The 14681-nt window shown below is 29.0% G+C and overlaps 3 protein-coding genes across 3 annotated transcripts; 2 read left to right on the top strand and 1 right to left on the bottom strand.

The window, feature by feature from the left end:
* Positions 1 to 5534: 5534 nt before the first annotated feature.
* On the bottom strand, positions 5535 to 6941 carry LOC149894451 (uncharacterized). The gene has a single exon (XM_090077041.1). It carries the CDS (start codon positions 6845 to 6847, stop codon positions 5654 to 5656), a length of 1194 nt encoding a protein of 397 aa, XP_089933167.1. The 5' UTR covers positions 6848 to 6941; the 3' UTR covers positions 5535 to 5653.
* A 338-nt stretch (positions 6942 to 7279) lies between these two features.
* On the top strand, positions 7280 to 10557 carry LOC149894450 (uncharacterized). Its single transcript, XM_090098481.1, has 2 exons — positions 7280 to 7690; positions 7857 to 10557. The coding sequence occupies exons 1-2, from the start codon at positions 7603 to 7605 to the stop codon at positions 10403 to 10405; spliced, it is 2637 nt and encodes an 878-aa protein (XP_089954607.1). The 5' UTR covers positions 7280 to 7602; the 3' UTR covers positions 10406 to 10557.
* A 38-nt stretch (positions 10558 to 10595) lies between these two features.
* Positions 10596 to 12198, top strand: LOC149894449 (uncharacterized). Its single transcript, XM_090098491.1, has 3 exons — positions 10596 to 11157; positions 11356 to 11646; positions 11791 to 12198. The coding sequence occupies exons 2-3, from the start codon at positions 11473 to 11475 to the stop codon at positions 12097 to 12099; spliced, it is 483 nt and encodes a 160-aa protein (XP_089954617.1). The 5' UTR covers positions 10596 to 11157; positions 11356 to 11472; the 3' UTR covers positions 12100 to 12198.
* The last annotated feature ends 2483 nt before the right edge of the window (positions 12199 to 14681 follow it).

Genomic DNA, 14681 nt, shown 5'->3' with positions numbered 1-14681 from the left:
TGCAGCTAATTTGAGATAATCAAGTTTTAGTTAGTTTACTTTATTAAAATTCCATTTATCCAGATATCAATGTGATATCTTTAGATAAAATACTACTATTTCAGATTGATTTACGCACTTAGTGACTTTTTTTTGCAATGTGTTGTTAATATTTGGGCATCATAGTGTATAAAAGTCAATTTCCCATAAAACTGTACTTAATGAGTTTTACTTGTCAACCGACGATATATAAGTTTATAAGATGCCAGATTTTCAAGAGATTGCGTTAGAGTTGGAAGATATATTACTGGATGGTTGTTGAAGTTATAATTTGACGCAGCTGATAATTTGAAATTCTCCATAAAGATTAAATAAGTACGTTCATGACTAGTAAAAAAATAGATAAGTTCCGGTGTATGACATTCATGAACGAATGAACATTTTGTATGACATTCATGAACGGTGTATGACATTCATGAACGAATGAACATTTTGCTGAATCTTTATAAATGAACATTTTGGAAAATGTTCATTTGTAAAGATTCAGCAAAATATTCATTCGTTCAAAATAAAAATTTTATTTTATTTTAATCAACCTTTTTTCAAAGCATGAATTATTGTGTAATATTCTATAATATTGGACCTTTGTGAAAATAAATGAAAATTTCAAACAATTGTTCCTATAATGTGATTACATACTATAAATTACTCAAAAAAAATGATAACTTGTAACGGAAGGGAGAAATTCAAATTTTATTGAAAACATAGCCGTGCAAAAGTTTATAAACAAATGAAGAAAATTCAAAAAAGAAGTACTATTTCTAATTCCTCCAAAATATTTCATCACAGCACATTAGTATTTTGTTGGATAGCCTTACTTTTTGCAGAGTGTTTTCCACTATAAAAAATATAACTACTTATACTTCAGGTGCCCCACCAGATCTGATCATTGTGTTTCGAGCAGAATTTTCTGAAAAAGCTAGCAGCTCAATTAGCGCCCAATGTTGTTGATGTTGACCTTTTGCAAGAATATGAAAAAAGGAAATCTTAAAGTATTAATATGTAGTAATTATTGTTTGATGAGGAATTTTATTTGAAATACTGCTTCAATTTGTTTGCGATTATACGAACAGTGAGAGTTGTTGGAGCATTTCATAACCTCCATAAAATTGTTTATTTGCACACTGAGTGGCAATTGCTTATTTGGTGTTTTTAAAAATAATGAGACAATTTTTGTTTGGTTTACAAGGTATTGTTCCATATTGTTTTTCCCAAGTTGAAGTAAAATAGCAGTAAAAATTAATTCTTCCATATGAAGTAAAATAGCAGTAAAAATGAATTCTTCACAAATGATAATATTTTTTTTCATTCGGAAACTTTTGTTAGAAAGTTATATAATGCTACTCGATTTATGATGGATGATTGACATTTCAATATAAAATGACGGATGGTTCCATGTGAGTATAAAAAATTTTAATCATAAAATTTATTGGTTTTGGTAACTCCAAAAAAACTTAGTGAAAATATTATTATTGTACAAATATTAAAATTTATAGTAAATTTAAGTTATATTAATATTTATAATCTATTTTAATTTCCAATACCCAAGCGTTAATAACTTAGTGCGAGTCCGGAGATCTGGTTTAGGTAATTCTTAATTTTGGAAAATATTTGAAAACTATTTTTATGTTGACATCCCTTCAATGTTTTTCTTTACCCTGTTTTAGAAAAGTTTTGCTGATCAAAAGTTTACAAGTATTTATATTCTAAGCAAAAAATTGAAAAGAAAAGTAAATTAATTAATAAAAAAAAGTTAAATGTAAAGTATTTTTGTAAAGTACTTTAAAAACCATTATGTAAGTTAAACCAAATAAAATAAAAACTTCATTATTAAAAGAGATTTTGAATTTAAACAGAAGTTGAATAAGAAGATGCAACTACATAACAGTTCCATCTAGATTTGATTGCGTATGAAAGGTGACGAGACATGCACAGCAAAAAACATAACGCAAAAATAACGGTTACATAACGGTAAACGAAAATTTTGGCGTTATGTTTACCCATAGTCATAAGAAATAGATAGTCTGGCCACTTGCGGTATTCCTTTGATCAACTCTTTGTTCGCATTTTTTTCGTGTCCAGTCCGCTTCAGAGTGCACAAAATTTGTTTTCATCGATTGTTTATCTACGAACTGCTTGTTTAAATTACATCTTTTTCATCCAATATTTTGAATGCCTGGTGCTAATTGTTCTATTTATGGATGCAGTACTTCTAGGAGGCATAAGGGAGTCTCAATATTTAAAGTTCCTGCTTCTAACGACAGTTTTAATACGTCTTGGAGGGAAAGTCTGATTGCCATTATTCTCAAAGATCGTTATGAAGATTTAAGTTTGAAGACTCAAATAGAAAATAAGCGTCTGTTTATTTGTGAAAAGCATTATCTTCCAGAAATGATACTTTATAATGATAAAAAAAAGACATTAAAACCTGGATCATTGCCGACTCTGTGCTTACCAAAAAAATCTTTCACACCATCAATTCCTATACAAAGAAAATCTGCCTCTGCCATCATTGCTAAAAAAGATGCTTTAACGACTTCAAATAATATTACTGCCTTTAAGCCTATATATAAATCATTTGAAGAGTTCTTAAATCGTATTAGCAAGTTAAAAATTAGTGACTGGACCATGAGTGTGAGTCCTGTTGTGGCAGAGTTTAAACTTTATGATACAATCCACACATGTCCTCGATATGAAATATATGTTGATGATAGTCTTGCTTTCACCATTCGTGTATATTCTTGGCTCATTCCAGATGATCATTTAATATATACAAAATACAGAAGATCTATGCGACATATTTCAGCATCTAATCTTTTATCTATTGTTACTTCTTTTAACCTTTGTTCTGGAATAACTGATGTCTTTGCATTAAAATCAAATCTTTATATTAAACATTGTATTTCAAAAAAATTTGATTTATTTTCATCTAGGAGTGAGTTTCCCTTAAACCAGACAGAGTATTTTCGATCTCAGTCATGTATTATGCTGATTGAGTGGATGTTATGCTGTTCACAATGTAAAAGTATTGAAAAAAGTGAAATTAAATGTTTGAAAAAAAGATTAGCTACTTCTAGTATCCCTGCTAAATTAAATGCACCAATTACATTTACATCTCCAGATCGTCTGAAGCTTACATTACAGAGTGTTCGTCTAGAAAATAAAGAATTAAAAAAAGAATTAGCTTTGATGAAGCAAGAGATTGAAAATTCATCACTAGCTATTAGTAAAAATATTGAAAGTGATTTAGTTCAAATAATGGCAGAAGCTGATAAAAGTCAGATTTCTCCATTTATGAACCTGTTTTGGGAGGAGCAGCAAAAATATTTAAAATGCTCAAAGCAAGGGATTCGTTATCATCCAGCAATAATACGTTACTGTTTGGGATTAGCTGCAAAATCACCAGCTGCTTATGAAGCAATAAGGTTAAATGAGAAAACTCATTCTGGTTTTTTAATTTTACCAAGTCGTAGGCGATTGCGTGACTATAAAAACTATGTAAAGCCCAAGTTGGGATTCAATAAAAACATAATAGAAGAATTAAAAGATAAAGTCATTAATTTTTCAGTTCAAGAGAAATTTATAGTCCTAGTTCTTGATGAAATGAAAATTCAAGAAAATCTTGTTTGGGACAAACATTCTGGAGAATTAATTGGTTATGTTGATTTGGGTGATCCTAGTGTTAATTTTGCAACGTTACAACAAGCTGATAAGCTTGCTTCTCATGTTTTAGTTTTTTTAATTAGAAGTATTGTAAATCCTTTTAAATACAGTTTTGCAAATTTTGCTACTACAAATATTACATCAGTGCAATTATTTTCTCTATTTTGGAAAGCTGTAGGAATTTTAGAAATCTCTGTTGGTTTAAAAGTAGTTGCTGTTACTTGTGATGGAGCATCATCGAATAGAAAATTTTTTAAAATGCATTTTAATCTGACTGAAGAAGAAGATATTAATGGTAATGTTGATGTGACTTACCGCACTGATAATCTATTTGCTGATGATGATGATAAAAGATTTATATATTTTATTTCTGATGTTCCTCATTTAATTAAAACAGCAAGGAACAACCTTTACCATTCTGGAGCTGGTAAAAGCAATCGTTATATGTGGAATCAGGGTCAACATATTTTATGGTCCCATATTTCTGATTTATTTTATGAAGATTTAAAATGTCAACTACATGCATGTCCAAAGCTAACTGTTGAGCACATTAAAATAACTCCATTTTCAGCTATGAATGTTCGTTTAGCTGCACAAGTTTTAAGTGATTCATGTAGTACTGCATTAAAAATCTATGCACCATCAGATACAGCTGGGACAGCACAATTTTGCAAATATTTTAATGATTTTTTTGATTGCTTAAATGTTCGGAATACAAATGATTGTATATTAAAATGCAACTCTTTTTTGAAACCATTTTCTGACACAAATGATGTTCGATTTACATGGCTTAGAGAAACATTTTTAAAGTATCTTTCTGATTGGCTTTTTTCTATTGAATCAAGATCTGGAAATTTTTCAAAAAGTGAGAGAAGTAATATGTTTATTACTTGGCAAACTCATGAAGGTTTAAAAATCACAGTTAATTCTGTTATTGAACTTGTCAAATTTTTAATTAACAACAATGTAAGTTATGTATTAACTGAAAGGTTTTGTCAGGATCCTTTAGAAAATTACTTTGGACAACAACGGTCAATTGGTAGAAGAAAAGATAATCCTTCCTTGTTTGATTTTGGTTTCAATGATAATACCATTCGAAATCAACTTATATTTCACCCAATTGCAGGTAACTGTCAAAATGTCAATGAATCAAACAAAATATCAAGGGAGAGTACAACACGTATACCACGCAGAAAATGGACCAACTCTGAAAAATGTATTAATATGAAAAGTTGACTTTTCAAGTGATTCAATAAAAATTTCCCTTATGTCTCCTTGTACTGCTGAAAACAAAGAAAAAGAACATACATAAAAACGGCTATTTTCATAGCCACAAATCTTATTAAAAATGTTAAATGGCATAAAATATTGATTAGTTACATTAGAATTTTTTTTATATTTGTAATAAACTAAATTTCAGTTAATTTTGTAGACATTTCCTTACATTTACTTTTGTTACAATATAAACAGGCACCTATTATTCTTTTTATAAAACCTCCACAGGTATCCACTTCCCCCAAAAAAACTAGTGATTTCACAGGCAGATCTAAGTTAAGATTAGTTGATGTATGCATATATATATATATATATATATATATATATATATATATATATATATATATATATATATATATATATATATATATATATATATTAGGGGTAGAATTGATCTTTGAGTTGTTTTTGATCTATGAGTTATTAGTTGTTTATTATAAATATAAAACTAGTGTGCATAGTTAATTTTGGACTTCATTTTTAACTATTCTTTGTTTTCTTTTAGATAAGGGAGGGTCTCTTACCTAGCTTTTATTTCTATAAACAAATAACAAAAATTTTAAAAACTAATCTTTTTAATGACAAATAGTTGCTAAAGTTACTATGCCAAGCATGCTTTCATGAGATTTGTGGCTATGAAAATAACCGTTTTTAAGTGTAATATTCTACTAAACTTCTATAATCCAATTGATGTTTTTTTCATTTTTGAGCGGAGGGATTTTGACTTTGTTTGATTCTCTTTGATTTTGTGGATACTTAGTTTTTCTTTTGCATACGAAAAAGATCTTACTCTGACATAAAGTGTAATCAGATGATAAAATAAGTTTAAAGACAGTTCTTTGGAAACTCGATTTGTGCAAAGACTACGAAGTTCAGATATGTTAGCCAAAACTCCACTGTTTTTTAAGGTTTCAGCTACAATTAACTCTGAATCAATTTTTTTTACAAAACTTTTACTTTGATGGCGAAAGAGAAACTCAACTTTTGTAAAAATTTCTAAAACTGGAGGAGACACTTTCCACAAACCACCACGATTTTTAGCATTCACAAATTTATCATAAGCTTCAGTGCATGTTTCTGGACTCTCAAATAATTGTTCTGTTTTACCAGCATTAAGAAGTGAAAGGCAGTCTGTGCTTAACTTTTGCTGCCATAATCGAGAACTGCGAATTCTGCAATAAAATGTGCTAAATACATAACCACTTAGATAAAAGATAATTTCTTTGTCTCTATCAGAAAATTCAACAGGTGATAAACCATTTAAATTTAAAAAAGAAGTATTGTAAAGTGAGTTTGTAAGAAATGCTAAAACATGATTGCATAGTTCATAGCCAAGAAGTCTAGTCGATTTTTTAGTCAGATTGCTAAATAAAATTCCTTGATTAACAGTTTTGTAAAATTTAGGATAAAATCTTTCAGCATCACCATCAGCTTTAAAACCAGCTATTACTGTCTCTAATAGAGATAGAGTTTGTTGTGAAGTATCTAAAATTATTGCATGATTAATCCTTAACTCATCTCTATACAAATCAGGATAGCATTCATCGTTGATTAAGGTAGTAATACTTTTATCAAGCAGATTTTTAAATTCATCAAGAAGAATAGGTGGTTTAGGACTTTGTATCGTTAAATCTAAAGGAATACTTTGATGCTTTGAATTTGTATGCCTTGTAAGTCCTCTTTGAGATATGCACTTCTTAGAACAAATTGTGCAAGAAAATGTGCAATCAACTTGTTCACTAGATAACTCCAACACCAAAGCATCTAAATCTTTAACAAAATTTTCGTCTTCAAAAAGAATATCATTCTCCAAAGAAAAAAATAATGCTTCTTTATCAAATTCACCATAGAGTTCTTTCTGCGTTTCCATTTTTTGTGCACTCAGTTCCTGGCCGCCCGACAAATTTCAAGTGTTTCGTATGATTATAAGAAAAATCCAGATATTACGGCCCAAGTGACCAGACTATCTATTTCTTATGACTATGGTTGAAAGTGTTATAATGCGTAAATGGTGCTTAAATCATTAGTATAGTAATATATATTTGCAAAGCGTTATGTTTAACCGTTATGTTAAACAGATTATTTTATCAGTAAAAAATAGCGCGAGTTTAAAGAATCTTTGCAATTTTTGTTTATAAGGTCTTTACTGTTTTAGTTTTCTTATTTTATTTTCTCAAGGTAGTTACTTCTTAGCATTTAAACGACATTTGGGTTGTTAATAATTAATATTATATATTTATTTATATTATTAATATTATTTAATAATATTGATAATCATAATAATAATAATAATAACAATATATGTATGTATGTATGTATGTATGTATGTATGTATGTATGTATGTATGTATGTATGTATGTATGTAATATTGCTAATTCAACTATTTTCTTGGTCCCTTGGAGGCTTCAAGATATTAGGAGTTCACTGTATTTGTATGTTGCTTAATAATGTTCTTTACTACTATTTATTTAATACTTACCATTTTTTACTTATTACTATTCTTAAAATTAATTTTATTTTATATTGCGATTATTAAATAATGTTAAATATACTATTTGTGTAATTTAAGTTTTCTAAGTAATAATAACTATATTACTGATTTCTACAATAATTAACAGTTCAAAATGATAAAGGCTGTTGTTGTCAAGTATCTTGGTGAAAAGAAAATTGTTCTTGCTAGTAATAGCAATATTGCAGACTTTTTAACTAATGGTAAGCTTATTTTTTAATGCACATTCTTTGTTTATTCAATCTTCTTTTTTTTTTTTAATCAATCTTCAAATTCTTTACAGTTCATTTTTGTCTTCATACTAATCAAGTTATTATATATGCCAAAAACAATGGTTGAGCTATTTAATTTAAAATTATACTTTTTTAGCTTCTAAAAAGTTTGATAACAGTGATATAAGTGGCATCATGTGGAATGGATGTGAAGTCGATTCTGAAACATTTGTTGCCATTTTAAATGAACAAAATCTAGAAGTGGAAGTTGTATCCTTAGCAAAAAATAATGAGCTCAGCACTTTTGTTCAAAGTTTAAAGGGATTTTCTCCCGTTAAAGCTGTTTTTTCAGCTGTAGATAGACACTCTGATCCTGTTTCATTCGATTTTAACAACCAACAATCCATTATTCCTCAACTTCCAACTGAATCAACATTATACCAAGACTCTAATTATGAAGATGTACTTGAGGATTTAGATGTTTCTTCAAGATCGCAAAATTTAAGTTTAATATCAACTGCTGCACAAGTTGCTGAACCACCAAAATCAAGTGCTGAACCACCTGGATCTCAAAAAGTAATTTTATCTTGTTCTAATTGTAGTTTTCAAACAAGTAAACAATATGTAATGATATCACATCTTAAATTACATGGTCAGGAAGGTTCAGTTGTATGTGAAAACTGTTTTTCAAAATTTAAAAGTGTTAAAGGTTTTAAACTTCACAATAGAAATTGTTTTGCTCCTTTTGATACTGAAATTGAAGTAATTAACAATAATAATGATTTTAATATTGAAAAACCGGATGATTTTCAATTTTTGAAGGAGAATAGAAAAGATCAACTTGCTGCATTAGCTCTTCATTTGCGAGGAAAATATCGATGCTCTGAAAATGTGGTAAACATTATTTTTTCAAGCTTGCAAAATATTTTTAATAATAAATCACAAAATGAAGAGATTTCTACAATTTGTAAAGAACTATCAACAGAATATTCTAGAACAAGATATTTTCAAACTGCTTTTAAAATGCCAAAAATTCAGTTAGTATACAAAAACAGTTTACATGGATGTTTTATTCCATTTAAAGAAATACTTCAGTTTATTTTTACATCAAATGAATATGATAAGTTTCTAGAGTATTCTTCAGAAATACCTATCTCATTGTATTCAGATGATTTAGGTGTAACTAATCCAATAGGCAAATCTAGAGGAAAGCACAAGTTGTGGGTTTTATATTTTCAGTTGTTAAACATTCCGCAATGCTGCTTAAGTAAATCTTTCTCAATATTCCCTTTAGCAATAACTGGTTCTAAATCTGTTAAGGTAAAAGGCTTTATGAAATCTCTTCTTCTTGACTTGGTACAATCTCTAAATGAACTATCATCGATTGATTCCTCAACTTTAACTAATGCTAATGGTAAAAAATTCATGGTAAAGTTAAAACACTTTATTGGAGATTCATTAACTTGCAATGCAATTGCTGGTTTTAAAGAGGGTTTTAGCAAGAAAGTTGTTAGGTGCTGTAGAGTTTGTAATTCAACCAGGTCAGAAATGTTAGTTTATAATAAACATTCTCAGTGTAAAATAAGGAGTTTAGAGGAACACAAGATGAGAGTGAAAGAACTAGATAATTCTAGTCTTCCCCGAGTTGAACGTTTAAAATGGTCAAAACTATATGGCGTTCAATCTAACAGTGTTCTATCTGAAATTAATGAATTTGATGTGACAAAGCAAGTTCTTTTTGATCCAATGCATGATTTGTTAGAAGGTGTAATACCTTTGCAGATAGAACTTTACTTGAATCATGGGGTTTTGAAAGGTTTTTTTACAATAGATAGCTTGAACAACTTTATAAAATTGTTTCAATACCCAAAAGACAGTGAAAAACCACCTGTAATAGTAGATTTGGTTATTAAGGGGAAATTTGGCAGTGCTCAAGTTCTTTCTATTTGTCGTATTTTACCAATTTTTTTAAGAAGTATCACTATTGATTGTCATTTCTTGTGTCTTATTAAGCTGCTGCGTATTCTTCAAATGTGTCTCTCTCCAGTTACCACTGAGGCTTACTTCGTCTCTTTAGAAGAAACAATTGCAGCCCATCATACTCTTTTTATGAATTTATACCCAGATAAGTTTATACCAAAGCTTCATTTTCTTATTCATTATCCTGAGCAATCCAGACAATTTGGTTCACTACGATACCACATGTGTATGGCTTTTGAGAGGAAACATCAAGTAATAAAAAATGTTAGGCATTTTAATTTCAAAAATATGCCTTTAAGTGCTATGAAGAGTATGGTTTTAAACACTGTTGCATCTTTTTATAATTCTTTTGGAGAAATTAGTAATGGAGTTCTTTGTGAATTAAATCAAGTTACTATAAAAAAAAATATTGTTGCCTGCATCCAGATTAATGGAATTAAATACTGTCCTGAATCGTCTTTATGGTTTCATGATGGTTTTCAATCTTCTGCTTTTATTATTAAAGAAATTCAAGTAAAAGGAGAAAAAACAGTATTTATTACCTCACAGCTTCAGTGCCTTAATTACAATGTGTTACGAGGTTTTTTTACTGCTGTTGAGGACAACACAGTTCCTTTTAGAACTATTGCAGCTGAAGGCTTAGCTTTTCCTTGGCCAGCATTTTATTTTAAAGAAGGGGATATTTTCTATATTGTACCCCCAGCATTGCCATTCCTTATCATATAGTTGCATTGAAATTTTATAAAAAGTTTATATTATTTGCAATAAATATGATTACTTTAGTCTAATTTTTTTTCTTTATTTTGTCAACTTTAGTAGTTGTAAATGCTTTCTTTTGTCAATTTTCACATGATGATACAAAATGTTTTTTATTATTCCTATGTTTTTAGCATTTACATTAATGATAAATTTTTAGATTAACAGAATCCCTTTTGATGGTGATATTAAACAAACTCTCATTGATTTTTTTCCACCTCACATTAAACTATTTCTGAGCAACAAGTTTTCTATTGAAGATAAGGTGATATCTAGAGAGCTAATGTCTTGTTTATTAGCTTTTTGCTGTTTGCATGCGCCTAATCATAATAATATCAAAAATAGAATATTGTTACGGAAAATATTCTTTGCAAAGTTAAAGTCTACTTGCATTTCTTTATATCCTTCTTACATTTTTGATCTCCTTCCTTTTCCATCATTTTTATATTTTACTTCAGATTTTCAAATTTGCTGCTGTATACATAAATTGTTTGATTCAATTTATTTAATTAAAGTTTTTAATTTTCTATTAGGATTTCTTGTTCAAAAAGTTGCCTAATAATTATCGCCAAAGACAATTTAGTAAATGTCATAGTTTAAAGGTTAAGCGATTTCCTCATTTTTCTGTTGTAAATAGTTCCATCAATAATAGTAGCCGAGCAGTAAATCCAATTTTGTTCGAATCAGTTGTAGATAAAGAACAGCTATTACAAGATGTTGAAGTAAGATTTTTTCTGTGTTTATTAATTTTTGGATAAAAATGATTTCTAATTCTAATATCAGAAATTATAGTCTAGTTAAGTAAACTTAGACGCAAAAAATTTTGAAATGTTATAATTAATATTAAGTGTCAGGTCATTACTTTATTTTATTAAATAGTTATAAAATAAGGAATGTATATAACTCTTTCTTTCACCTAGAATGAACTTAATAAGAAAAAGCCATCACTTTCAACACTGTCTATTCTAAACAGACATCTTTTTAATAACGAGACTTATAGTATATTTCCGAAAAGAGTTACATATGCTCCTGGATTGATGCTGGAAGAAGCGATTCGTTTGTATCCTATTTTTAAAGATTCGTCTCTTAAGATTCAAAAGATGTTGATTTGGATTTCTCCCGATTCGCAAACCCATACTGAAAGTTTAATGCTGCTCCAGAAATCACTTATTTCTAAGAAGACAACTGATAAATTGTTTATGAAAGTTGATGTAAATTTTATTTTATTTTTTTTATTTGGTATTAAGCCAGTTCTATAAAATATAAACTTAACATTGATTCAAACCCATTTAATGTATTAATAATAGTTTCTTTTTTATGGTTGCAATACTTATTTTGTATTTATAATATTTTAGTGTGATTCAATACATGAATACTTAAGAGTGCCAAGCTTGTATGGTCCACAAGTTATCTATAATAAAACGGAATATGGAGTAAGGAGTCGTAGAGGTGTCGAGATGGATGTTCAGCCCTTGATCAGTACATGTGAAATGGTGGTTGTTTTGATGGCCGTTTACTATTTGCTAGATTTGACATATCCTTCTTGTTTTGGGCAGCTTCTGGGATGTTTGCAAGATATTTGCGACTTCGGACGATCAGCTTTACTTTCTAAAAAATGCATTTTTCTTTTGCAATCTTTTTACAGCAATGTGAAGTATTTTTGAATTAATAAATGTCAAGTTAATTTCTTCATTTATTTTGTAAATGATTTTCATGATTATGAAAAATAGTTTAACATAAATATATTAGGAAATTAAACTGGATGAATTTGTTTTATTTTTTAAATTAACTTTTATAAACATAAAAAATGTTCAATGTTAGTTAGTTTATTTAGCAATTTCTGTTATTAATCATGGGTTTCAAAAAACCTACTTTAAAATAATTATAATTTGACATAACGGGTAACATAACGGATAAATACCCGTTATATCAGGTTTTAAACATAACGGTAAAATACGCGTTATATAACGGGAGTTTTCCTCTCACATAACGGCTAATTGGCGTTATGTAACCGTTATGTTCAAGGCAATTTTGCTATGAAAAAACATAACGCTAAAACCGTTATGTTATTTTCATACATATTAAGTATTAAACATAACGGCAATGAACCGTTATGTGCGAGGAAAACTCCCGTTATGTTTTTTAAAAATATAACGGGTTTTTTATTTACTGTGTGGATGAGTGAGAAAGATTGCGCGATGGTAAGAATGTAAAAACAACATTTTAAAAACATAAAACGTTCTTCAGCTTTGTTTTTTCCTGTAAAACAAAATTTATTAACTGTTGCTTAAATTTTCTCATTTTTAGATTTTGTCAATTATTCATCAAAAAACAATGCTCTGAAAGCTCACAAACACAAGATGTAACAAGCAGCTCAGTCTGCACCCAAAAGAATTTCTATAGAGATTAAGATTCGACCTGTCTTAGATCCGTTCAAAAAAAGTTAGTGAGAGCTTATCAGCATTTGACACTTTATCTTGCTTTTAGCCAAATACAGGAAAGCATTAGAGGACAATTTCGCTTCTGACCTCCATAAAGCTGGAAAAGCATTGTAAATTTCCAAATTTGAGTTCATTGATAAAAATCATATGCTGACATCCTTAATCGGTTAGAAAATTCTAATAAAAAAACTTTTGACTGTGGTTTCTAATGGTAATACTAATTCAAAATTGGGTTCCAAAAACGAGGACAAAATTGTTTAGTTTAGGCCCATTTAAAAGACAAACCAGACACGTTGTTATTTAAAAATGAAATCTGAAGAAGAGAAAAGCGAACAGAAACTTAACGAAAAAAATCATTTAACCACAGGTCCAGCACGACAGAACAAGAGAACTTGGACAAGCAATTGGTTCATTAAACTTGCCGATAAATAAATACATTGTTCTCAAAAACATAGAGAACTCTAAAATAAAACGCTTTTCCAAGAAACGAAAATCTTTAAAGTAATTATAAAAAAATTTATAATTACTTTAAAACTTCAAAAACCTTTATTAGATATATTATTTGCTGAAAATCTGGAATATTTTTTTACTTTATTCTCACTTGTATGAATCTCTTTTGACTGTTTTTTTTTTGTATGAATACAAAATAGTATAAAAATGGTAACATTTTAAAACTAAGGGAACTTTTAACTTAATACTGTTGAATTGTAGAGCAGCACTACAAATTACCCATAAAGTATTCATTTGGTATCTGGGTTTTAACCATGATTTAATTATTTTTGATGTGTGTTTGGGATCATTTTCCAGTTGGAATATCCACAGTAGAGACATATATTCATCCATAAATGGTATCATTTGATTCTCCAGAATGAAATTATATATGCATTTGTCCATTATAGTTTCACTGCAATAGAGTGATCTCAGTCCAGAAAATTCTGAAAAGCGTCCCCCAAACCATTTTTGTTCACCTATGCTACAAGTTTTCAATAGCGTACATTTATTTTGATCGTTTGCCAACTGGTCTTCTCATACTTTGTTTACATTTGAACCTTTCAAGTTAAACTTTGACTCATCCGACAATGAATTTGTCTCCACTAATTTACTGTCCAATTTCTATGAGCCTTTACGAACTCCAAACATGCTTTTCGGTTCTTAGGCGATATGAAGGTTTTTTTTTGCTGCAAGATAACCGTACAACCTTTTATCATTCAAACATCGCTATACAGTTTTTTTAAAAACATCTATTGGCAAAGTGTATCTCTGGCGCTAGCAGGTGGATTCTTAAGGTTTAGTATAAGGAGTATTTTTTTTCGGTTGTCCACCTGATTGCTTAGCTTCAATAGTTCGTTTGTTTTTATACTTATCAACTATAAGACTTATAACCGCTTTTGACATTTAATACTTTTTACATACAACTCACTTTGTGTTGTTCCAGCACAATAATCATCAATGACGTTTTGTTTAAAACACTATTATATTTATTATGTGCCATTCTGTCGTCCTTCGGCTATAGTTTTACAGCTAAACAACATTTGCAGTGTATTATATTTTTATTTAATAGTATAAAATGCACATTAAAAAATCTCTTGAAATGGCTTTGAAATAACAAGAGGGTTGTCATAATCAATCAATATTTGTAATGATTTTGACAGCCAATTATTTTACAATGTATGCATTCCATTAGGAAGGCTTGCTGTGATCCATTCAGCTTTGATAAAAAGAAAAGTAAATAGAGTAAAAGATTTGTTTTTTACGGTATTTCCGTTCTTAAAAACTTGAACCACCTATAACTCTTGAATCATTTG

The sequence above is a fragment of the Hydra viridissima genome, unplaced genomic scaffold (genome assembly GCF_058129835.1).
Source record: "Hydra viridissima isolate aposymbiotic clone 2 unplaced genomic scaffold, HvirCarnegie_v1 scaffold_1, whole genome shotgun sequence".
NCBI classification, from domain to species: Eukaryota; Metazoa; Cnidaria; class Hydrozoa; order Anthoathecata; family Hydridae; genus Hydra; species Hydra viridissima.
Note: the sequence above shows the minus strand (reverse complement) of the source record. Positions and strands in the feature narration are given on the sequence as shown.

Excerpts from the sequence above, each read along its gene's own strand:
- LOC149894449 (XM_090098491.1), top strand. The coding sequence starts at position 11,473 with ATGCTGGAAGAAGCGATTCGTTTGTATCCTATTTTTAAAGATTCGTCT. Across the intron at positions 11,647-11,790 it reads AATTGTTTATGAAAGTTGAT|TGTGATTCAATACATGAATA; the intron begins GTAAATTTTATT and ends ATAATATTTTAG.
- LOC149894451 (XM_090077041.1), bottom strand. The coding sequence starts at position 6,847 with ATGGAAACGCAGAAAGAACTCTATGGTGAATTTGATAAAGAAGCATTA.
- LOC149894450 (XM_090098481.1), top strand. The coding sequence starts at position 7,603 with ATGATAAAGGCTGTTGTTGTCAAGTATCTTGGTGAAAAGAAAATTGTT. Across the intron at positions 7,691-7,856 it reads TGCAGACTTTTTAACTAATG|CTTCTAAAAAGTTTGATAAC; the intron begins GTAAGCTTATTT and ends ATACTTTTTTAG.